The sequence below is a fragment of the Bactrocera dorsalis genome, unplaced genomic scaffold, assembly GCF_023373825.1.
Source record: "Bactrocera dorsalis isolate Fly_Bdor unplaced genomic scaffold, ASM2337382v1 BdCtg007, whole genome shotgun sequence".
NCBI classification, from domain to species: Eukaryota; Metazoa; Arthropoda; class Insecta; order Diptera; family Tephritidae; genus Bactrocera; species Bactrocera dorsalis.
Window position 1 is genome coordinate 517,151 of NW_026038058.1, and position 25,892 is coordinate 543,042.

Sequence of the window (25,892 nt, forward strand, 5' to 3'; positions counted from 1 at the left end):
TATTTGCTACACAACCTAATCTATTAACAATGTAACACTTAAACGAACTCCACAACTGGCGATATCAAAGCTGCATAAAATAATATTAAATAAACATTAATAAAAATTGTTTCCAGAGTAAATTTAGTGTTTGAAGCGATATCAGCCTCAAAGCAACCCTGTGATATAAGACATTGAAAATAGAAAGAATGATGGGACATAAATTAAACAAATAAACACACACGTACATACATATGTGTGCATAGTGGGGAATACCTACAAATATATAAATACTGATATACCAATATATATGTATGTATATACATATATATGTTCTACTATATTCTAGGATTCCAATCTCCAGTCTTGAACTTCGTTTCGGTTTCGTTGCACAACTGTAAATCAACTATGCTCCGCTAGTTTGAAATATGTATGTTAATTCTTTTTAAAATTACTAACTTACGATTTCTCAGTTGCTTCCGATCGGTTCGTGTGTTCGTCGCGTTGTGTCCCTTTTGTGTTAGTGTCAATTTTTTGTGTTAAATACTTTAAATATATATTTAAAATTGAGTGTAGACACTTGTTGAATACAAGTGGAAATAACTTTTGTATAAACAGTGGAACAATCCAATTCTCATTTAAGCATTAAAATATGGATTCGATTATTTTACGTTTCGACACGTTCCGTGTCTTAGATGAAAACTTACAGTTCATGAGGAAGTTTCTCATGGATCTGAGCGAAAAAGGTAAGGTGAACTTTTACATGCCATGTTTACTTTCCAGAATTAATCATTTATTGGAATATAAATAAATTGAAAAAAAAAATGCTACACCAACGTTAAAAATATATGTACATAGGTATGTATGTATATGGCCTACATGGAACATGCATTTGCGTCTATTTTTACTTTCTGAGACGAGATTTTCAAGCCAGAATTCCAACTTAGATTAAATTATGGAAAGGAAATTAAGTACATACATATGCACTTACAGTGGCGGACAAAAGTCTACATACACCCCTTTTTTTCGATGTGAGAGTACAAAAACTTTTTAGAAAAATGTGTTGATACAGTTTTATTCTTAGCTTCTTTCTAATAACAACAAACTTAAAAAATCCATTAATTAATATAAAACTACAAATTTATGGAATAAAAACTCAAATATTGTGTTGACAAAAGTCTACATACAGTACCAAAATATCTTAGTTCAGTGGGAAAAACTTTACAAAATGCTAGTTATTAAGACGTTTTAGTATTTAGTTTGGTCCCCATTGGTATCTATAACTGCTTGAAGACACCGTGGCGCTGATTCTGCTAAATTTGTCAACGCTGCAGATGTAATGCTGTTCCAAGGTTCCAATATGCGCTCTTAGAGTATAGCAGAGCTAGAAAATTGGTGCTTTCTAATTCTACGCTCCAAAATCGCCCAGACATGTTCAATAATCTTCATATTTGGACTTTGAGGGACCGCAACAGCTCCCCAAACCATTACGCTGCCGCCACCGAGCTTCGCAATTGATACTACGTTCTTCGGTTCAGGCGTGGCGTTAGTTTTCCTTCAAATTTTAGCCCTTTCATCACTACCAAAAAGGGTGAATTTAGAATCATCTGTAAATGAAACTTTTTTCTAAAAATCCATTTCCTTTTCTTTGTGTTTTTTGGCGAACTTTAAACGAAGTTTCCGGTTTTTTCAGAAATAAAAGGTTTCTTCCGTGGTGGTACGAGATTGTTTTTTTGGGCGTCCACTGCGCGATTTATTTTCGTTGGAACCATTATTTTTAAAGTTTTTTAGAATTGTCTGTACTGTTGCTCGACTCAAGTTTAAAATTTTGGAAATTTCACCATATGATTTTTTTTCTTTTCTTTCTTTTATCACCAAATTTCTTAAATCAATTGATATTTCATTTCACGGAGCCATTATAGCTATTGAAGGGCTTAAACCACAACTAAATTCAATAAATATCAAACAATAAACATATTGAAATAAAAGAAAAAGGCTAACGTTAACTTACTGTTAATATAACAACGTACAAAGTATGGGATTTGAACTGTATGTAGACTTTTGTCAATTGTCAAGCAATTTTTGAGTTTTTCTTCCATAAATTTGTTGTTTTATGTTAAATAATGAAGTTTTTTAGTTAATTGTTATTATAATAAATATTAGAATAAAATAGTATAAATACATTTTTCTAAAAACTTTTTGTACTCTCATATCAATGGAAATAGGGGGTGTATGTAGACTTTTGTCCGCCACTGTATATGAAAGTAATTTATGTAATCTTTTGTTGAAAGTAATTGGGCAGACACTAGACAATTGGTGTGCTATGATATGATAAATTTATAATAACTGTTGCATGGATGTATCTGCAATGATGGAACACCTTATTTCCCAAGCGAGATGGCCTGTATTTCTTTGTTGGCGCTCCGCTGCAACAAGTGTTCAGCATTCAGCGAGCTAGAAACAAAATTATATTTATTGGTGTATATACATTAGGGTGCTTCAACAAATTTTTTTGAATTTGTTTTTCAACTCTTACCCTCTCAAATGTTAGTAATTGACAAACAAAAAATCCTCACTCAAGCCAGGCGCTGTAGCTTAACTCTAAGGGGTCGCTATTTTTTTTTTTTTTAGGTTCTCATACATTTAACATAGGAATTTTCGTTTTTTCAGTCTAACAAAATTTTCACCAACTAATTTTCGTTTTTCAAAAATAACCATCACATATTCAGAAACTGCAGTTTTCAAACTTAAAAAATTCCCGCGAGAAAATTGTTATCCTCAGAAATATTTTTTTTTAAATATTTTATTTTTATTGAAAAAATTCCAAATTTCAAATCAATATGTTTAATGGCCTAATTGAGATAATCAAACTTTGTCGCAGATTTTTAAAGTTTGAAAAGTGCGCTTTCTGAATATGTATGTGTTGGTTATTTTTGAGAAACGAAAATTAGTTGGTGAGATTTTAGTTTGTATGAAGAAACGAAAATTCTTATGTTAAATGTATGGGAACCTAAAAAAAAATAGCGACCCCTTAGAGTTAAGCTACAGCGCCTGGCTTGAGTGAGGATTTTTGTTTGTCAATCACTAACATTTGAGGGGGTAAGAGTTGAAAAAAGAATTCAAACATTTTTTTTAAGCATCCTAATATACATACATATATGTATGTGGACGTGTATATAACCGCTTAGTGAACAGAGGACATTGCTTCTTTATGTTGTGCAATTCAAGTCCGTTCATTTCGGTTGTCGTGCCGGCGTAATGAAATATTGATTTGTTGAGTGTTGTCTGCTTTGCAGTTATCCAATTCGTTCAAATCTACAAGAAGAAAGCATTTAAGATTCAAATGAAATTGAAACAACATCAAAGGCTATAGAGTGTACAGGACGCTCCCTAATTCACTTTCTCCATATTACCGACCACAGAAGCACGAGCTCATTGCTGGTTGCTTGTTTATCCAGTCGGTTGGCTTCGAGTGCATTGATTGGGAAGCTTGCACTTTAGCGAAGGCGATATTAACATTTTCCCGGAATTCGTGAATCAACAAGCTCTCGGCACCGGACGCTACGAAATTAGACTCGCCACTCAAACGGAGGTTCATATACTCGCATTTTGCAGGTCTTCGCGGTGGTGAAGCATATTTCACGTTGCACTGGGTTAATTATTTTGCTGTTATGTTTTTTATGATTTTATACTCTTGCAACATACTGATACAGAGTATAATAGTTTTGTTCATAAAACGTTTGTAAATATCACTTAAAATTAATCGAGATGGGTATAGGGCTCTATATCTTTATTTATCAGAATGACGAGAAAAGTTGAAATCCGGTTGACTGTCAGTCCGCTCGTGCAAGCTGTAACTTGAGTACAAATAAAAATATCTTGATGAAATTTGGTAGACACGTTCGTTGTAACCATAAGAAGTTTGGTATTGTAGATGGGCGTAACCGGACCACTGCCACGCCAACAAAACACCATTAATCGAAAACGTGTAAAGTGCCTTAACTAAACCGTAAATTAAGATAAAGAACTCAAATTCGGCATAACGAATCATATTAAGGAGAAGCACCTGTGGTATTGTTAAAAGTGGGCGTGGCCCCGCCCGCCATATAAGTTTAATGTATATATCTTCCGAACTAATGAATATACATATAAAATATGTATATCACCCAAATTTACATAAAACAAAGTGATTTGAGCTTCTTTAAGATGGTGTGAAAATAGGCGGACGATAAGCATGCGCACTCCACATATAAACGTTTTTTTAAAAACTGCTAAAAATGTGACAAATCAGTAACTAAATGCATAAGAAAAGGTTAATACGAGTACCAACCAAAGTTGGTGCATGACATTCTTCTGGTATTCCTATGTCACATTGCAAAAATGGTGGAAATGGGACTACAACCACTTACCTTACCTTGTAACACAATCAAACAAAATCTAAACTATTCAAGCACCTAAGTCACGAATGTATGGATCCCAGTGTCTAAAGTTGACTTTTAACCGAAGTGAGATATATATATAATTGAAATATGGAGAGAATTCTTCCTTGATAATACATAGTATGTCTGAGTGTCAAAAATTGGTTCAATCGGGTCAATCGGCCATATACCTAATATAAGGAGTTTTGAACTTTATACCGCGTATATGGGTCAATATAGTATGTGAGCAATCTTAATGAAATTTACTGAGCGTGTTTTACTGAAAGCAGTGTGTTTTTGTTCCTAAAATGTAAAAAAACGGGTGAAAACTCGACCTAGCCCTTATAATAGAAATTTTGACCATTCGACCATACTCCATATGTACTGGTGGTAGTATATGAGGTAACTTAATAAAACCCAGTGATCATTTAATTAGTATGTGGCATGTTTGTAGTATATGGAATTGGCTAAACTGGATAAAATCGATTAGAGATGACTCATGACTTCGTCCAATAATGGCGTTAAACCCTTTCGTTACATTTTCTACTAATTAATGCCAACAACTGAAGGTATTTAAGCCGGCTGTAATCCTCACAAATTGCAAGAGTATAAAATGTTTGGTTACACCTGAACTTAGCCCTTCCTTACTTGTTATGGTTTTCATTTTTTATTTTTATCCTTCTGTTTGCTGATGTTGTACAGCAAACTGGTTTTATTTGGACCATTGATGAGTTTCAGTGCATCGAACTACTTTTCCAGTTGCATAAAAAATGTAACCTTTTGTTTTTCGGTTTAGTGCAAACTTCCAAACTTCTACTTAAAGCGGTTTGAAAGACATACATATGTATTTATCGAAATGAAAGTTCAAATTTGAGGATTTCTAGTTTTGATCCTCAACTTTGGAAGAGTTTTTTAGTAGGGAAGGCTCCTTTAAAAATTCGGAGGATTTTGATAACTTTCATCGAAGATAGGTATACATTTCCACTAAATGCCTAGAAGAGATGTTGATGTCAATATTCCATATACCATACATGTACATATATATATATATATATAATTAGATATGTATGGTATATGTATGTGTGTATGTTGCGAGTAAGGCGCACCTAATGTTACTTATTGCGCTTAATTTTTGTAATCAGATTTCGGAATCTTAAAGTCTATGGCCCATTTCGGATAGCAATTGGAATGTTTGCCTGGTGCGGTGTCAATGGCGTTGGTGGCGAATTCACGTTCCCACATAATGCATATCCAGCTGAAATTCAAGCTGATCTTTGTTTGAATTAGTTTAGTTTTTGGCGCAGTCGTTGCTCCCGATAGCCCCAATGTACAGTGTGTCGGCAGCGATGAATATGAACATATAAAATTACAATACTAATTACAATATGTAAAACTTTTGGTCCTGTACAATGAAAAGACATGTTTCATCCAAGAATGTTAATATTTGAAAACCACTAGAAATTCAAACTTTCAAATGTCAAATGACATACGCCCACATCGGGGAAGTGTTACTCTGGATAATGTCCAGTTAAAATTTGTTGGCAAAAAATGTATGGACACTTTTTCAAGTCGTACATTTCACCACCGTTTAATCACTGTGTACAGCCAACAGGTTTACCTTGATTGTGCACTCTTGTTATTCGTTGCATGTTGCGAACATACTATATGTCATGGATTGATACGTGCAAGTATTTTAGTGACTTTCGGAGTCGTGTCTGCCATTTAATTGTGCAGAAAGTGTAAACATGAGATGAAGGTGCGCAAGACACACAAAATCTGCTTAAAATATTTAAACGGGCAAATACTTGTAAATAGATTATACCACTTACTCATTTTTGGCATCATATTGTTTTATAAATGTTTTTATGTATCTCCCAAAACAGGTTTGATTCAATATTTGCTTGGTTACTTTGAATGTAGCCGATAGGTTTTCGCGAAGATTACTTAGCCCATTTTTAAATTTGGTGCGCCTGTTTCTAAAACGGCCCTTGATTCAAAAATTTTTGACTTTTCAATTAAAAATCAAAAATAAATTAATTACATATTAAGATAAAGAAATCTGAATAAATCATGAATAAAAGCAGAGGAGAAGCAGACTTTGGAAATCGATGTTCTATACGTCATATTTAAATCTCTCAGAGATGCATAAAAAATACAAATAACCATTTAATCAGAAATTGAATAATTAGCGAGCGCATTTGGGGAAATACTTAAATGAAAAATATCAGCTTTAGTTGGCTTATTTATCAATAAATAATACTTATACATAAGTAAATTAGTCCAAAGCTTTTGATATTCGTGCGATCGATGGCATAAAGCTGGGTTCCGTGTGGCAAATCCTTCAAAAGGAACGCTTAAAACATAAGTCTTTATTGTAAAACTTTTTACTTTTGAAAATTTTCACAGCCGCTTTAACTCTTCACTATTTAAACAATGACAGTTCGGGCACCCTATTTCAATATTTACATAAAAATGTGTTCTTTCATTATTATTTCCCATTTACTGAAAATTAAAAGTACACGCCTTATCGTCTATTTATGACTAAGGAGCCTGCAATATACTTTAATGAAATACGACAAGTATGAAACTGAAATTCTAAAGAATACTTTAAAAGTCATTTAAGAATATATGTTTGTATATAAATCTGCCAAAACAAAGGACTAAACTGCTTTTCATGTTCATTGGTTGGGCATTTAATATTAGGTTACTTTTTCCCCCCAAAATCAATTAAGCATTTCGTTGAGGTGCTATATTTTCGGTTGACCTGTACTGTTCACTGCAGACAGGTCAGCTACGGGTGTGTATTCAGGAATCATTGAGTGGCGACTAAACTACTGTTGCTTTCTTCGCCGTCACTTACTACTGCCATTGGCTGCGGCGTCACCACTTGTTGGAGGAAACTTTCCTTTTCAGACAAAACGGCATGCCTTAGTCTTTGTATTTGTATTTGTAAACAGCGAAATTCCATTCTTCAAACTGCACAGTGATCGATGCGATCGACTTAATTCCATTCACAAGTCTGGCTGCGTCGACTGGCCGTGAAGCTCTTAACTGCCAGTTCGGCAACGCGTTTCAAATTGATGTTATGGCAGCTAGGTAACGGTGGAAGTGCTCATACGGCATTTGATTCAGTTCACAATTGTATGCATATAAATATGTACATACGAGTACTACTCGTATTTGGCTGTGAAGACAAAAGACTGCAATGGCAGATAATCGCTGCGATACATTTGCATTTGTTTGGGGATATCGAATGCATCTTTGATGGAAAGTATATACGTGAAACTATAACCAGGGCGATTAATTAATTTGAAACGCAATGTCCCATCTACTGTAGAGGGCATTGACCAGTAATTTTCACAAAGATAAAGAGAAAGTACTTAGAATCCACATAGTTATATATCTTGATAAGACAATCTTCGTATATAGACAACAATGCTGTTATGGTTTAAGCTGGGACATTAATGCCAATAAAAATGTGCTATGAGTTCAATTAAGTGGTTCTAGAAAATAGCATTCGCACTACCAAATCGGAGATACTTACATAAAATGTAACTTATAGTAAACAATTGTGTTCTGTTAAATACATATGTATTCGAATATACACAATATTACACATAGATTGCATTTAAATTTGTCATTTACGGTTATAGCCAAACTCAACAGATTTCTATAATCTTCTTATTCCATCACTTATATCACTGTTCTCTGCGACTTGGCATTGATTGCATAGCGAATATAATACAAACTCTTAAGCTTTAGCTTCAATAGCTTAAATGGCCCCTGAACTACCGTTGATCATGCCAAGAGCTTCCAACGCCTGGCTTAATAGTATTTGTAGCCTTTGCAGTGTTGCCGATATGGCAGTTGTTTAGTTTAATTAAAACGTTTCCACCACAGCAGTTGTCATGCGCACTTCCCACATCTAGCGGGTATTGCCTTAACGATGCATGCTGAGGAAAGTGGCAGAAACTTTGTACAAACAGGAGGCTTTTCACAAATCCATAAATTCATTCAAATGTGTGATGTCAATGAATTGATTTATGATCATGTCCATCTAAACGTAGATGTATGTACTCCTCTTCCTACCTACGTACGTACATATGTATGTGCATGAGACTCACTGGCGATTTTCAGCGAATGAATTGCTGTTGTTGCCAATTATGGGGTAATGGGTTGTGCATGGGTGGAAAGGGTGTCGCACTTTCTGAAGTTTTCTTTGCCCTGTTAACGTTTGTGTAATGCCAGTTGGTGTATAAATTTTAGCATAGAAGACGCATTTACTGAAATTCGTGCTATTTTATTGCAAATACTTTGAGAATTTTCACTGACAATTTACTATTCAGATGCTCTTGAATACTATATAGATCTACCGTTGTTTTCCTGATTATTTCGTAAGGTTATTGTCAGGCCTGAAAACCATTTATTTCATTGCTGTCTTTATGAAGTCGCCCAACTCAATTAGGAGAAGTTTAACATGAAACTGGCGGATTCGATTGACAATTCGTACATGCAATACATTGACAGATCAACAACGTGCCCATCCATATACACATTTCGATGACATTGGCAGCACTGTTTAGCTTCGGCGTTTGTTTACAAAAATGAACCGGCTTGCTTGGTTGCTGGATACATAGTGCTGGATAGACGTGCATAATATTTGCAGCGAGATGACTGATTCACTTCGCACTAAAAATGCTTTCAATGGTCGGGTGGGTTCCTTCCAGCTCGTCTCATAGATCATTAAAACTACAGCCATCGATTTTCGATGGGGCTTAAGACAACTGGAGGCTGATCTGGAGCGCATGAAGCAAGTTTAATGGAGCTTGAATGCAGAGTTAGATAATAGATATGCTAAGTCAGGTGTTAAGTAGGAAGTGATATGCGATAAGCTGCTAATGAAGTGAGCACGAAATCGTTATGCGTGCGTATGTATATGTATTTCGCTTTTGTCACAAGACTGTAGCAGGATAGAAATTGCTATAACATCGACAGCAACAAAATAAATTGTATTTGTACAATTTGAGTCTTCGGCATCAAGCGCATGAAAGCTAAGCGTGCACCGGTTTTCTTCACATTTGTGTAATGTTTAGCTCCGTTTCGCTTACTTCATTACTTAACATATGCAAATATAATACATACATATTTATGTATGTAAATATATGTACTATATATACAAACAGATGTAATTTTTGTTGTCAGCTGTTTTCAATGCGATGCATGTTGCACGTTTTGAGCAGGCTTTACGTGGCAGGAAGCGGTGCGCTGTTGCGAGCCAAATGCAGCTTATGTCCTTTTAGGATACCATGAGTAATCAATGAAAGTCTATAGCGTCAGTGGGGTATAGGTAAACTTTAAGGAACTTGCGCTCGCAGCTGGTAGCCACTAATACATACTCCATGGCATTGCAGTATGTAAGTTTTGTTCCGACTCATTGGAGCAGTTGCCGGGCACGCGCTCAGCAAGTGCAACTCTTTTGGTGCGCATGCGTTGGTCAGTGATATAATGAGGGTTCGCGTATCCGTCGGCACTACCAGACAGGCTTTTTGAGGGTGGTTGAAGAGAGAGTTTATATATGCATTTGTTTCCTGATAGGCATAAACAAGATTCTCTCGGATGAATTGCGAATACCACTGTGGGCAACTGTTTATACTTTTGAAAATTATTATTTTGAAGAGGAAATACCTAGAATGATGTTAATAATATATAAACTGTCTATAAAACACTACTTTGTTTCCCGAAAAATTTTCAATTATTAAATTTCATAGTTAAAAAAATAAAAGTTATATTTGTTTATATGTATATGTATGTATATTCTCTGAGGTGGATTTTCTTCATCTAATTACTTCAGCTATTTTGAAGAACTTCGAATTTTCTGACTTCGAATTATTACACGAATTTGTTCTTAATGAAATACCAAAATTGGTATTTAAGTTTGCCTGGTGTCTTTGTTATATATTTATAATTTAAAAAACAATGAGTCTAAGAAAAATTATATAAATATATAAAATAATACTTCGGCTCTTAATTAGTAGTAATGATTTTGTTATCGTAATAAATTGAACCCATTACCACTGTCCAATGTAACAAAAACACCCTTAAGAAATATTATTATTGTAAGCGCTTTTGCAGCGGGGTTGCAAGTATGCTATTGTCGCAAAGACTTTTTGGGGTGGGCGTTCATTGCTCGTGCGGTACGATGGCAAGGAACGATAGTTTCAGTTGTCACTGCTTTCGTTCGTTTTCATTGTTGGTTGATCATTCCGCGACGTTGTAAATACGCCAATCTTTTAAACAATAAAAGTAATATATTTGAAGTTAATTAAAGCACAAAACATTTTAAAGTTAATAAGCATATAAATAATGATACAAAACGCATTCAACGAAGAAGTTTCTTGTCGAAGTGTAGTGAATTATCGGCAAAATCTATTGAAAATATTTGGTGCTGCAAAAACAGAACGAATCCAGCTTCCTATCAAAAGCTCGAAAAATCAATAGACAGATTCTAGTCTCATAAATGCATATTCGAATATATATACATATATGAGTGCAGGTGCATCTATAGATTAATGTTGAACACAACTATGAGCTTAAGAAAAAATATCATCCGCTTGGGAGTAATAGAATTAACCCGTCAGCGAAGTTTGAAAAATCAATATTTCTGGCAAAGACATATGCAAATGTCTGCATCGCCTCTTAAACTTCACAAATTTTGTAGGCGTCGAATTACCACCGACGACGACGGCTAAATTTGCTCGTCTCATTTACCGTCTTATACTTAAGAGTCAAAAAAATTTAGAATCAAATGTATGCCAGAAATATTATAAACATAATTATATACGAATTAACTATTTTACAACTGGTTTTGTTATATGCCCAAAGAGTGTGTTATTGGTGATGTCCTATGCTATGAATGGTCATAGATTGGTCTGAAGTAAACCATTTTCATACCAGTCCAGAAAATATGAAATAAAGTGTACTCTGATTGTGGAAGAAAATCCCTTAAATAAAAACTCACTAAAAAGCGTTCTGTATTTCAGAATTCAGTCTTTTGTTTTTTGTGTAGTAGTTGTATTTCAGAGAGAAATTTCAAGTATAAAGTGCAATCCAATAATTTGTTTATGTTTATTTTAAACGTTGATTTTGTTTTTGTTTGTACATACTTACTATTATTTATAGATAGGTGCTGAGCAATTAAATATTTCATAGATATAGGAAAAGCCAAATTTTTCGCGAAATTTATTTATTTTAATTTAGTATGATTTTTTCCTACTTTGCATCTACTTGTGCATATTGAGTATAATACTTGATATGCTCTTTTTTCTTATGTTTTGACATCTCTGTAAAGCAGTGCGGCGTGTCGTCCCCCTCGGCCACCGCCTCTCTCCTCTGTATTCCTACCCTCCCAAGTTGTAATGCAATATGCGAGACGGGTGCTGCATAATGCGCGAGAATGCTGAAAGCAAACACAAATTACCAACTTGCTAACAGCCAAGAACAACAATAAAATGGAATTATAAACACACGCGCATATGAGCAGTTGAGCAGTAGATCCAATAAAATTGAATGCGACGACTTTTTGAGTTACATGATATTTCACTTTTACCAATGTAAATATGTATATGGCGCTGTGTGCGGATGCGTTACGTTTATTTTGTTGTACTGTGAAGTAAATTCTTGCGTTCGGTAGTAGTACGCCTTCACGGACGGCGACAGTTCACAACATTGGCGACCAGTGGCCGCACGGAGTTAAGTGGAGTTGTTGGCGTGTTCTTTTGTGTAGTCAATGAAGTGCATAAGTGCGTCCGTCTCATTATCAACATTGTGTCATTTGGAACGGCGAACGTTCTCTTCCCAAAACATTTGTGTTTGTTTAAATTTTGAGTGCTGTTAGACGCCGTTTGCTCTCACCTCCCCTTTCCCTCGATACCACTCTAGCAGATTATCATCATCGGACGACAATATGATGTTTAGTTCATTCGCGGCAGGCCAAACTTCGACAACCTACTGGCAGACATACATACATACATTTATACATGCGTTGTGCTCTGCATTATTGTGCTAATTTGTATGTACATATGTACATATGTATGTATGTATTTATGTTATCACTTGTGTTTAATTTTGTTGTTTGCCTCTGTTTAGGCGGTTTGGTCACAATTGTTGTTGTTACGCAGACCTTTCGTCGCCGTACTCTGTTCACTCGACGCTAAACTTATTGACGTTCAGTTTCAGCTGCGACTGCCGTGTTGTGTCGTCCGCATTTTTAGCTATCGCGCCATAACAACTGCAGTGAGTTTAATTTCAAACTGAAAAATTGTTGTTGTTGTGATGTATTTCGTTTTTGTTGTGTATTATCAATATCAGCTGTTAGTGCATACATACAAACAAACAAATGTGTCAGTGGTTTTCGTGCCCCTGGTCGAGTTAAACGTTACATAACGAATTGTTTGATTACATAATGAGTAATCCACTGACAATATGTTTCATCAATTGCCACTTTCGTTAACGATTTCCAACGCTTATCAAAGGAAAGAATCAAATGAAACATATAATTGAATCGGTACACGAATCGTAGATTCGGCGAAAAATGTGCAAAGTTCATAAAGTGAACACAAGCAATACGAGTACATAACTCGACGATAATTGCAGTGTTCTGCTCTCACTCATTTGCTAGCGACTGAATTCGCCGAGAGTTCGCTCAAAGTTTAGCTTTGTAATTTTGTAATGTAAAAGCGTGTGTTTTTTTGTAATAATTACAGGTATTATCCCTGAACTTGTGATCACAAGCACATTTATATATATTTCGTGTCCATACATGAGATGCATTTGTGTGCTTAAATGTTCTTACTACAAACCGCGTAGGTATACATATCTATGTATGTATGAATGTAACTCCGCACATACGTACTTCGGTTATTAAGCGGCTTGCGTGTAATTATAAGTATTAAAAGCTATGGAAATGAACCTGTATTTTTCAGTTATCGTAATTATTCTGATACCCTCGTCGCAAAACAGCTATTTGTCGATTAAAACTCGTACATTTCAACTGACCAGTTCAAGGCCGACAATATCATTATTATTGTATGTTTTCAATGCTCACTGAGTTGACAGATACTTAAATACAAATAAAGTTGTTCCGCTATTTTATACAGCCAATAGCCAAAAGTTATTTTGAATATACATATGAAACGAATGAAGTACTTAGCTATCATCAATATCATGAAATAATTGGCTATAATTTCAGTTTGAAAAGTTATGCTGTGACAATTATCAGTACAATAAAAATTTATAAATTTTAAAATCTTTTGAATTTAACACGATCTTCCGAATCAGCAGTGTTAATTTATTCACTCCCGCTAAGTCGGGCAATAACAAACTCATAGCACAATCGATGACTTATTATTAATTAGAAACCCAATATTATAGACATATGTATGTAGTCCACTGTTTTACTATTTTAAAAATAACTCGAGTTTGTTGTCATTTTTGGCGTTTAGTAGTAAACGAGTTGGAGTTTTTATTAAAACTGTTTGTTATGTTCGGACTGCTGACTGTTTTGACGGTTCAGCGTTGTGTCATTAAAATGTCAAATTATACTCAGAATTTTTTCCGCGATCTAATGAAAATCTTTCATAAACTTAAAAGCTTAAGCTCATCTTAAGGTTCATTTAAATGTACATTTAGGTGCAGATTACCGAAATTCTGCTTAGAAAGAAAAATTCTGTTCCATAGCTGTTGAATGAAGTGCAAGGTTTCATTTTCGCAATCGGCCACAACGTTTGTGCGAAAAACATCAGAAATAAAGCATGCAAATAAATAAATTATTCAAGAGTTTCCACCTCCTATTGTGCCATATTTTTGCTCCATGGCAAACGGATGAATTTGGGGGATATTGGATATGTCTCGTTTTGAGTTCAGACTATTTCAGAATAACACACAAGAAAGACCAACTCTTTGTGTTGTCAGACAATAACAAGAAACCGTCAACGGCAAATATTTGCATTACAAATATGAGCAACGACATTAACATATTCACGATTGATTCGCATTTCAAATTATTTTGAGAAATTGTTTGTTGAACATGTCATATTCCAGTGTGGACAATGTGAGTGTGCTTATGCGTGCTGTGTTTGTATTCAGCGCACAAAGCTGTTGTTTAGCAAAGTGGACATTCAGGCGGCTGAGTAACTATCTGTTGGTTTTGCCGTTGCCGTTGTTGACTCATAAACATCTAACTTATGGCCAAATGCAGATATAAAGGTAAGCAAGCACATATGTACTTACCGTGTGTGCTATGTACATTGTATATCTGATGTTGTTGTAATGTATGCAAAAGCAAATTGCGAGCGAACGACAGCAGCAAGCAGTCAAGTTACTACGGTAAACAGCACTTTAACCACCGTCTGGCGATTTTAGACGAGGAGGGGTCATGGTGGCGTAGGTGGCGGGTTCGCATGTTTCGAATTTCTTATGTACATGTGTGCCTCACAACATGCATATCAGCACTCGTACATATGTATTGGTGTATGAGTTTAATTGGCAGGTTTGCTGATTTACTAAAGTATGTGTTTGTGTGTGGGTGAAATTCGGCGTCGTTGTGTGGCAATTGTCAACTTGGCAAAACGTCAGGTGAGTTTGATGGCGTTTGGTGTGTATTTGTTTTGGTATTTAACCGTTTATATTTGTGGAGAAGCCTTTAACCGTCCAGCGGTTGGGGAAGAGGTACAACCTGCAGGCCAATATTTTGTATTGGATATGCAAAGTTCCCTTCACATTTATTCAACATATTTTCACGAAGTAATCGGAAATGTGAGTGTGTCAAAGCAGTGTTCTGCCATTTATACGTGCGTCGGCAGTGCATTTCAATTCTATCGATGCGTGTACATAAATTTAAGTTCTTAGCTTTTGGAAAATAATCACATCTGACTCAAGCAACAGAACGCGGCAGACGCTCCGATACCTCACCCTACACCGCCGACCAACGGCTTTTAACGCAGACTGGGGTGGCTAAGCAGTGATTGCTGCTTGGCATTTCCTTTCGAAAGTTTGACAAATTGTCCATGCTAATACCATAAATACATACAGACATAAGAACAAATATCTGTGTATATATGTATGTAGGTATATGGTATGCGCGCATATGCTGCGATTATAAGTTGTTTTAATCGACACATTAGCATGCGCTATGAAGTCATTGGGCGGGTCTGACACGTTCGCGATTCGACAAGTTTGTTCTCCATATCACCAATTGAGGTGCGCAATGCGGGTTCGGCTCCTAAGTCTTTTGTTTGGCCGTCTAATTCGCATTCAAGTTTCTGGCTTTCTCAAACGCTTATCACAAACACATACATATACGCATTCACATACAAACACACACGAGGTTTCAAGTATTTGTAAATAGTTGTCACGGAATGTTGCCGTTAGATTCGAAACGCGTTTGCTGTTCTGTGCTCAATTTTCAACCTCGATACACGCATACATATGTATATCAATATATTCTACGAGGCGAGAACATGGTGGTCAATTTGACTTAATATTATTGAATGAGACAGCGGCAGCAAGCCGCTATTTATATAGAAATATATAATATATATATAAATATATATAGAAAACACAAAAGTAAGCAAACAAACGCCGCCATTATATCTTATATCTGCGAGTCAGCAAAATTTGGGCGTTTTGCAGATTCCGTATATCATTTGAATGTGTTGAATTCCGCGTATTCATTGCATTTCAAGGTGACGCACAAATTAACACAAAACGAAATGTGAAAAAAGCATTGAAATCAAATAAAGTGAGTGAGTCAAGATAAAGTGATCATCGCAAAGCAAACAAGCTACAACCAGTGAGCGTAGTAATCAAAAAAAAAAAACAAAACAAAACATAACCCAAACAAATGCAAAAAATGCATAATTTTTATCTCAAACCTTTTAAAATTTTAATCGAATCGTGAAATCATCCTGAGAAATGTAAATAATTTTAGCTGACGTTAAACGAAAAACTAAAAACAACAATAATTATACACAAATGGAAGCTAAATTTGATCAATGCCAAGCAGCGTGGTTGCGCGTGTCTGTTTTTCACGATTCTCAAAGCAATTAACACTGGGTGTTGCAGAAAATTTGGGAAAAGCGCGTACGTATGTTAACCACTAATTACACATACATTTAAACATACATTATTAAGAGTAAGAATAAAGTGTTAAAGATTAAAATCACAAAAAAGTGGAGTAAGTGACGGCCGCAATGGAGGTGTATACCGAGGGACCGCAAAAGAGCGAAGAGGACGCTTCGAAGTACATGCTGGACGGTAAGAAAAACTTTTAATCTTAATTTAAATTCTAAAAATATTCTGCAGGATGCTTCGAGTGTGTACTTATTTTTAAACGACAAATATTTATTTCTCATTGTACAAAAATTTCCTTGTGAGCCTTAGCCGAAAGCAATACGAGCGACTAATAAGGTGTTAATTTCGTTCTTGAAGAGAAGATTTTGGTTCTCATTACTGTATGCCGTTCAAAAAATGATTTAAGTTCCTTCTTTCTCAGTGTTGACGCTGGTTCGCTATTAGCCGAGCATGCCTAAAACTTCGAAGTGAGTAATGCCACCCGTGTGTGGGAGTCAAAGTGCGAAGAAGCTGACTTTATATTTTTATTTGATGCATCGTATATATGGGACCAGCATCTAACATTAGAACATTAAATTGCGGTTATGAGCAGGAACGAAATACGAACAGTGAATCTATTTGTTGAGATTTTATTACGTATTGTGGACGAATTTTTATTAACAAATCCTGCACAAAGCTTCCGCTCTCTTACATGACCGCACGTCTCTTTACACCTTGTGTCATTCGTAAGACTTGACACTGACTGAGTAAAAAAGTGATGTATATTTGTTCCTGGATTTATTAATGGAAAATCCATCAAATTAGATATGTTAAATATCCATGACCTCTGACATCGTTTAATTTTGTTGTTACACGTGGCTTTTTTACTGCATCGAATTCCAAGACCCCAATTTACGGAGCAACGCAGATGCCATCGACCGCGGAAGGGCTCTGGGTAGCTGACACCACAGCCGCCGTTATTGATGCCAGAGTAAGTTATTGATGTAATGCGCTTCGTGAGATTTGTGTGACGTGTACCTGTACATAATCGTATGTAAGTTTGGCGTAGGGAAAAATTTCCGCAAGTTGGACAATTTGAACAATTTTCACGTCATTGCAAAAGCCACTTTTTGGCTTCATGGTACCCCCTTACTGGTGTAATTCAGTATGTTTGCAATTAATTATGTGTGCATATTTCAAAAATGCATAGCTATATTTTGATGTTACGAGAAAATGCAAAACTTATTGTAAATGCCAAAGTGGAGCGCTAAATGACCGCATGCAACGGCCGGTGAATGCCACTCAACCTGCGAACGTAAGCAAATATGTAAGCGAACATGTAAAGCGTGTTTTCAGAAGGTTTTTGCTTTGCTTTGTGGCTGTGTGTTGTTGGGGCTGTGCCAGATACAGTTACAAATTATTTGGTGATCGTGTTGATCATAAAAATGTGCGATACCGCCGCCGTTGCTTGGCTTTGCAGTGGCAGCAGTTGCCGCAGTTTCGGTTGTGATCGTTCTCACGCCTCCGCAATCGCTTGCGCCCACGCATTCCATTCTCCGTTCATGTAGTTGTCGCAGCCACGACGGCCATCCAGCTTGACTCTTTGCCGGCTCAGTGTTTTCAGCAATGAAATGTCACAGGTTGGCAACCGAAAACGCCATTAGAGTAACAACACGCGGATTTGCAGCAGTTAATGTTGTTGGTGCTGTTGTTGGGCAGTGATTGCTTTGCCCGATAGCTAAAATACTTGTTCGCGCTCAAATTAAAGAGTAAGGGACTTGGGGTGGGGATGCGAGTAACTGACTGGGCAGGCGAACAGGTCGTTAAATGAATAGCTGGATGTCTGGCAGACTGTCCGACCAGCAATTTGTTTTGGCGCAGAAAACTCTGATAGTGATGCCCGCGTCGGAGTCGAGGCTAATGAATGCACCAGTACCTGTGTGCATGTATGTGTGTATGTATGTATCAGGTGCACACATTTGAGCTTTGCTCGAGATCTTCTGATGCTTGGCTTCACAAGCATTCAGAGACACTTAGATAAATGCATACTTGTACACATGTACAGTATTGCTTACAGATGGAGTTCGTAGTGTTGGCGACACCACTGTGGTCCATAACGTTGTTGCCATATAGTTGCTTGCGAAATAGTGAAAGGTGTTGGGTGCTATTTGAATGACGTCCAGCGTTTCCATATCGCTGCGCTGACCAACCCAAAACCGAAAACGATATGGTGTGCGACGGACGCGATCACATTTACCCATTCCGGTGTGGCACTTCATGTTGCTCGATTTGCCGCCAGCGCAAACAACGTCAAGTGTTTCGGGGAAATTTCAATTGCCGACAAGTGTTACGCCAAACAGCTATGCATTAACGCTACCTGAGCGTGAGTGTGCAAAGTGGTGAGTGCTGGGTGGTGAGTGGTGCAGGGCAAGCAATCCGATCCATTCTTCAATTCGCTTGGCTAAATCAGCGTGCAAAAGAGGAGAGGGTTTTGGATTTCAGCGAGGAGCATTTGATACACCACTACACAAACGTAAACAAATACGTAAATGCCGATGGTGAATGTTGGTGGAGATATTGCTGTGCTCTGCCGCAACAACAGAATGATGCAGCAATGTCGATGACGGTGGAGAAAGCCGCGTTGTGTAAAAGTAAGCTGAGTCGCCAAACTAGCGCTCATAGAAGAGAGCCCTTACTTTTCAACAAAGTTCCAGGTGGCTGTGCAAAGGTAATTAATACGCTGACGCGAATTGTTGTCCATTAATTTGTGAATTAGAAAACGCAAGGGACAAACGTATGAAACCGGGTGGTGATAGTGATGAAGTGATGGCGAAAATCCACTTGGCCTCTAATAGAAAAGAGCATTTCCGACTATATTTTATATACACCGATATTTAGGATATGTATATGTATGTAATCTTTCTAAGTTGTAGTAATGAAAATTGTCCTACCATTTTTTTTTTGCTAAACTGGCGGTTGCCAGTATCCACTATAGTCAACAGAACTTGGATTCCAGCCCAGTTGTTATAAAACATTACCGCATTACCATTAATTTATGACACCAAATATTTTTATTTAAAGCTTCTATAGGACTTCCAGTAATTTTTTAGTTTTTTCACTGAAACTAACATCTACTTTTTTTCTTTAAAATTACATACCTTATCTCAAACTAATTAAAGCTGTATCAACAAAGCTATTTTGAGTCGAGAAGTCGGGTTTTCTCTGTAAGCGTATAAAACAACCTAGCAGGCAGTAATGCTTCATTATTTCATTTGAATTTAATTGCTTTGCGTCCAAAAACTCCGCCTGCAACACCACAGCCTCCGCCAACGATAGTCGTCAACGCATTCACCGCAATCGCTGACAGCGCTACACTGCCGTCGTCAACATGCCGATCTTCAACAATCAGCGTCGCATTCGCCGCTCTCAATGCCGTGTGTTTATATGGTACTCGTTCCGTTCGTTTTGTTTTTCTATTTGATTGTTTTTGCAGCATAAATTTGCGCATTTTTAGAAAGGTAGTTTGCGATTTTTTACGCGCTTTTACGAGATTGTCTGCATGGCTGTCTCAAAGAGGTGTCCAATTTTTTCTTCTTTTCTTCAATTTTTTTCATAGCTCTTTTGGTGCGCCAAGCGGCATTAGTTGGAACAATACGCCGGCTGCAAGCGTTGTTGCCTCTTGTCTTGCGTTTAACAGCGCATTCGCTTGGACGGCAATATTCAAGGTGTTCACTTGTTTTGGCATTATTCGGCACTTTTTGAACGGGCTTTTTTCTTGGTTTGCTTTTCTGTTGATTGCATTGCAATTTTGTGTTTTGACGGTTTTTAATTTTGTTTTTATGCAAATTCACACAAAATATGATAATTTGCACTTCAGTTCCCTTCGTTACATTTTTGCAATGGGCCACGATCGGACTTGTGTAGTGTGCAGGTCAGTTGACGTTTAGGCAAGATTTGCGCTGATGTTAGTATGATGACTGTGGGTGGTTAAGCTGCAATGAACCCGGTCGACTTTGAGCAGTCAGCCAGCGGTCAAGCGACAATCTTTTGTTGCTGCAAAAACTTAATGAAATGAAGGGTTGTTATTGTGGCTGTTGACAGTGGTTCGAACGATTGGCGTTCACTAACATTTGACAGGTGGGTGTAGGAGACAGTGGCCATCAGCATAGTTTTTTTAGGATTTTGGCCGCCACTGAAGACGTGTAGCCGGTTAGTACATTTACCCAGTACGTTTATTTTTGTGTTGCGTACTGTCTTTGCAGCCTTTCGCTTTCACCAAATCGTGGCCTGTTGACTATTGTCACTAACGCATCTATCACTGGCATCTGCAGTAAATCAAGCAAACAGCGATAGAGGGCTAAAAATTGTTATTATAGTTGTTTGTATGTCAAGTTTATCTAACTGTGAACAATGTATATGAAAAAAAAATTTGGAAAATCGCAGAAACCTAATCGAACAAGGGTCGACAGTTGGGTCACTTGTTTGCCGCAGTCAGTCTCACTTTGTTGCGCTTTTATTCGCCAATTACTGATGTCACGATATTCACCTAGCACGCAGCGCCAATGCCACAACCGCCATTAACAAAATTTATAAAAATGTATGAAAAGGTAATAAATGAACGAAACTCAGAAACGCAATGTTTGAAGTTGGTTAATAAATTGGTAATTGCAACCACAGATCCACTTGCACACAAATAATTATAAGAATTTGTGCGCGCATAATTAACCAACTGACCAATTTCCGATCGGACGCTGAGTGCTGACCGCCAATTACTGCAGTCAAGATCACCATCAGTCAAACGCTGCACGCCCCAAATATGCGTCAACATGTAACATTCAAATGGTAGCAACCGGCAGTGGGTTGTGCAGCTCATTTGCCACAAAATGCAATTACTTCATTCGATATTAACTAAATTGCATGGTAATTGGGCATATAATAAGAAGCATTGCAAACGCTTGGTTTTAACTTTGTCATTGGAAGTGTATATGTGTGTGTAAGTAGGCTAAAGGAACCAACTAGTATGGTTTCAGCTAATTTCTCGGAACCTTGTATACTATGACACATAAGATCCTGCTTCTATAACAGAACTCATTGCCTTCTGAGCCATGGATGCCGTTGAGTTTTTATAGGGAGGATCTGGAATGTTTAGCCGGTGTTAGGTAATCCTTTGATGAATTGTGAATGAGTTATAAGGTCAATGGTGTTCGGAGAAGAAATACTCCTCTGAACAGAATAATAGAGGCAGGTTTAAGGATTCTTGAGAAACATTAAGGCATTTAAACTATTTGAATATGATTCGTACTACCTAAAGTACCTACTCGGTGTGGATGCCCTAACGTAAATCAATTACCCAGCGACACAAGGCTACGATACAACAAATCTTGATGTTGACATTGTTTGTAGTGGAGAGAACCATCGAAACATAAATTATTCTATAAAACCGTGACATCTAATTGGTTCTTTTGTTCAGACTCTTATATACATACAGATACAAAACAAATTTCAAATTGGCAGAAGCGTTACATAGAGGTGCCTAATATTATATACAAGTATGATCTTGAGCTTGCTAACCTATATAATATGATATTTATTTTTTATTGCATTATTGGTAAACTTAAGCGAAATGTGAAGAATTGATTTAGCGGCCATCTAAAATTTCTCTGATAACTTTAACGAAAGCAAATACATAGGGGAGTAAGTACTCAGTTCTATGACGGAAGTTCATTATTCTGTGAGCTACTGTACAGTTCCTTGCGCATCAAATTTCAGCGTATCAAATTTCAATAAAAAAATACACAGTAAAACAAATAAAAACTACTTTTATATTTGAATAAAAAAAAACGGAGAAACATTATCTCCAATACCAAAAGTAATATTTTCTTATGAGTTGTATACTCCCTTATGGATTTCCGTTATTCAAATGAGTGCACACACACATTTTCGAACAGTCATTTAAGGTTCCATGCAAGCCACTTATTTGGTGAATAATCCTTGGAGAAAAGCGTAAACAAGAGCTGTCTTCGCCAGACTTGTAGTCGGTGTTTGCAGCGGAGGCCACTGACTGAGGTGCAAACAAAGTTGATACCTCGGTATACATTTTTGGAAGTGTGGAACTTGAGTGGATTGTAAAACTAAAGTTTCGCAGGTGTGCAGAGAGCCAAAACATCAGAGCAAGCTTGCAGTCGGCGTCCAGCGTCGCGATGCAGTGCGCTTCGAAAGTGCAAGCGGTGTTTATGAGATTAATGCAGCATATGCTCTGTCGCCGGCAGCGTTGCTTGCAATCGTCGATTAATCTACAGTGCAAAGTTCACTGTCACAGCTCCGCAAAGTTAGAGACGTTAATAAAATAGAAACAAGAAAAGTAATATTCTGACACTCTAGAACAGAACCAGTGAGCGAGTCATTGGCGAACGCTTTGTGGGAGATGGTGGAGTTGGGTCACCACTGTCAGCGCAAACGAAAGCAGCAATTAACAATGTGGCAGCAACACGTTTTAGCTTTTAGTGCTGCTTCATTACTCTGTGGCTCAGCGGCTCTGATGTTGTCGGCTGCAGGCGAATGCTTTCGCGTGCCTCGGTATACTCGAACCGAACGCTGCGTCAGTCCATTCAGTCGTTGACTGGACGTGCTGCCGACTACAACGTGAATTGACTGTGTATCGCCATTTCGTGGTTCCGCTCATTTGAGTTTTTAGTTTTACCTTTTTAGAGTTCTTTATTTGTTATCTATAGTGTCTTTGCGTGCGCGTTGATTGCGGTTGCATACCTCTAAAATTGTTGTGCTCTTGTGAATGTTAGCAGCGCATTCGGTAAACCAGTTCGCCTCTGCTTCTGGCGGACGGACATGAATTGGTAGATGAGGAATCAGTGCAGCTGTGAGTGAATGTTGGAAACGCGAAGCGCGTCGAAACGAAAGAATTTATGAGATGTTTGGGAAATATTCTTATTGTTGTTGTTATTGTTTGGTGTTATTGGTAGTGATGATGTTTGTTGCTTGAACGAAATGTGGTTGCCGTTGCGCATCTGCTACACGTACCTGTGTAATCAATGCAAAAACAAAAATACGTCATTGTGGAAGTTATTCGAAAGAGAAATAACAATTAGAACAAGTGTGAGATAAAGAATACATTTATAATATGCAGATAAAGTATACTCGAATTCAAGTTGGATTCTTGTTTCCACATAAAATTCATCTGTGCGCAGATCGCGAAGTACATTTGTAGTTGTCGTTGTTGTTGTTTGTGTATGGTACGTCGGTCTTCTGTACCTTTGGTCGCTGCGTCGAAGTGGATTATCTGCACTGCTGTGTGTAGTATAAACCTGATGTAATAAGAAATACTCGTAAAACAGATTCCGAAACAGAAACCAATAAACAGAAAACAAAAGCAATTGACGGCATTATAAAAAGTGAACTTCGGTTGAATAAATCCAGCTGGAACCTGCATTGTTCTCGTTCTTGACTTGTTCGCTTTCCCCTCAACGACTGCTGATTGCTCGCGGTACCTTGAGCTGCAGCCAGTGATCAGGTTGGACAGCACTGTCGGTTATCTATAGGTTCTTGCCGAACGTTCGACTAATCTGTTAGTTTTCAAGGCAAACGGGCAGTGCGTTGACTTGGAACTCATATGCTACATCTCGGATCTATATTGGATTATTGTCTCGCTGCAGTCGTTTGGTTGCTGCGCTGTAATTCTGTACCTGACTGCCATTTTCGCACTTGCCACGCTGCACGTACACAGCTCACACGGCATGTCTTCCTTCACTTTACCATAGTACTAAGGATAGTGATGCGTTAAAGCGGTTTAACCAGGTGCACCGGAAGAGTAACAAAAATAACTTGCTACATGAGCCCTGAACATAATTGCCACTTGCCAATAGCATCTTCGATAACAACAACAAAAGTTTTGTTCACCATGTAATAAATTCATAAAATTATAAGTGTTTTCCGCCAGTGTACTTTGTGATATAGATACTAATATATTTAAAATTAACGGCACAATCAGTTGAGTTATTTTCGCAAAGATTTCGGGCGTTGTTAACGCGCCCAAAATGTGAAATTTTTTTTGCACATTTGCTCCTGTATGAATTAGGCAAAGAAAAATATTTTAAATGAGTGATTATAAATGTGTACAGCGCGCAGCGAGCACATCCGCTGCCCGCGCTACCTCCACCAGCAAGCCAAGCAAACCGTTTTGCTCGTTGGCCTATCTGGCTAAATCCACAGCCGCCATAAATAGCAGCAGCGATGTAAGAATTCTGAAAGGCCCTGGCCAAAACAGCTTTACCGATCCATCGAGCCCACCGAATGTAGCAGCCACAGCGAAAGTGAATGAACGTGGTTCGCCTGGGCTTCCTACTGGTACGGCAACAGCAATCAGGGAGCATGGAGATAATAGCCAACACCCTAACGAGGCTTCGTCAACTTCGCGTATTGCTAATGGTCGGTCCAGTAACAATTTGTCAAGTGAGCAGTCGGACGGCATCAACCATTCACGCAGTATCGCAGAGGTTTTCGGTGTAATCAACGAGGAAGACGCCACACCCACTACCGATCAGGTGGATGGTACTGATGTGCGTCGTCCATGGGAGCTTGGTGCGCACAATGGCTTCGTACGACGCATTCCTCCTTCATTAATGACACCCGCGAATGCACAGAATGGATTCCCGCATTGCTCTAATGGCTTGGCTTCACTGTCTAAGTTGAATAGTATGGACTGCTGGGACTACACCATCGAATTGGAATGTCTTAACGGTCCGCAAGGTTAGTAGTAAAGTGGAAATATTCCGTTAATATGTATATGTATTTGAAAAGTGTAAAATAACTGGAACAAATGACTAAAAATCCCAATGAAACATTACCAATCTCTTTCTCTAAAAAAGGGAAAATCACCTCTAAAACTTCCAAGAGACATTCTCAAATATATTGTTTATATTTTTGCTTTCAAAAGTTTGTCCACTAATTAGATTCCCGTCTTTATTTACTACCATTTGGACATTAATAAGTAGCAAGTGATTCACAAATAAAAGAAATAAATCAGTTTAATTAATTATTGCATATAAAATTGTTTTGTTGTTGCAAGACCGGACGAATAATGCTAAGCGGTGGCCCAGTTTCCGTGGCCTTTTGTGAGGTGCGCAGATTGACAGCTGGGAGCATGTTGCAAACACCCAATCGTTGCCGCGGTATACCGACATGAAATGTTAGCATATATTTGTATGCTTACTTTCTGCTGGGAGCGTCTGAGCGCTTTGTTTTATTTTATGCACATTCCAACAAAATTAACTTATTTTGTTATAATTAAAAAACTGTGGGAATATTTCCAACATGAATTATCGCCTCATAACACTTTTTTGTGTTGAGCATTTCTATGAATTCATGAATAGTCAA

At 37.4% G+C, this 25,892-nt stretch overlaps 1 protein-coding gene across 1 annotated transcript; it reads left to right on the forward strand.

Moving 5' to 3' along the window:
- Window positions 1-10,956: 10,956 nt before the first annotated feature.
- LOC125779926 (uncharacterized) lies at window positions 10,957-25,265 on the forward strand (the record flags this gene model as incomplete). The annotated part of the gene is given in 3 exon segments (XM_049461091.1): window positions 10,957-12,689; window positions 13,160-23,379; window positions 24,444-25,265. A coding segment is annotated over 1 exon segment (652 nt), but the record flags the coding sequence as incomplete, so codon positions are not given.
- Window positions 25,266-25,892: the final 627 nt, after the last annotated feature.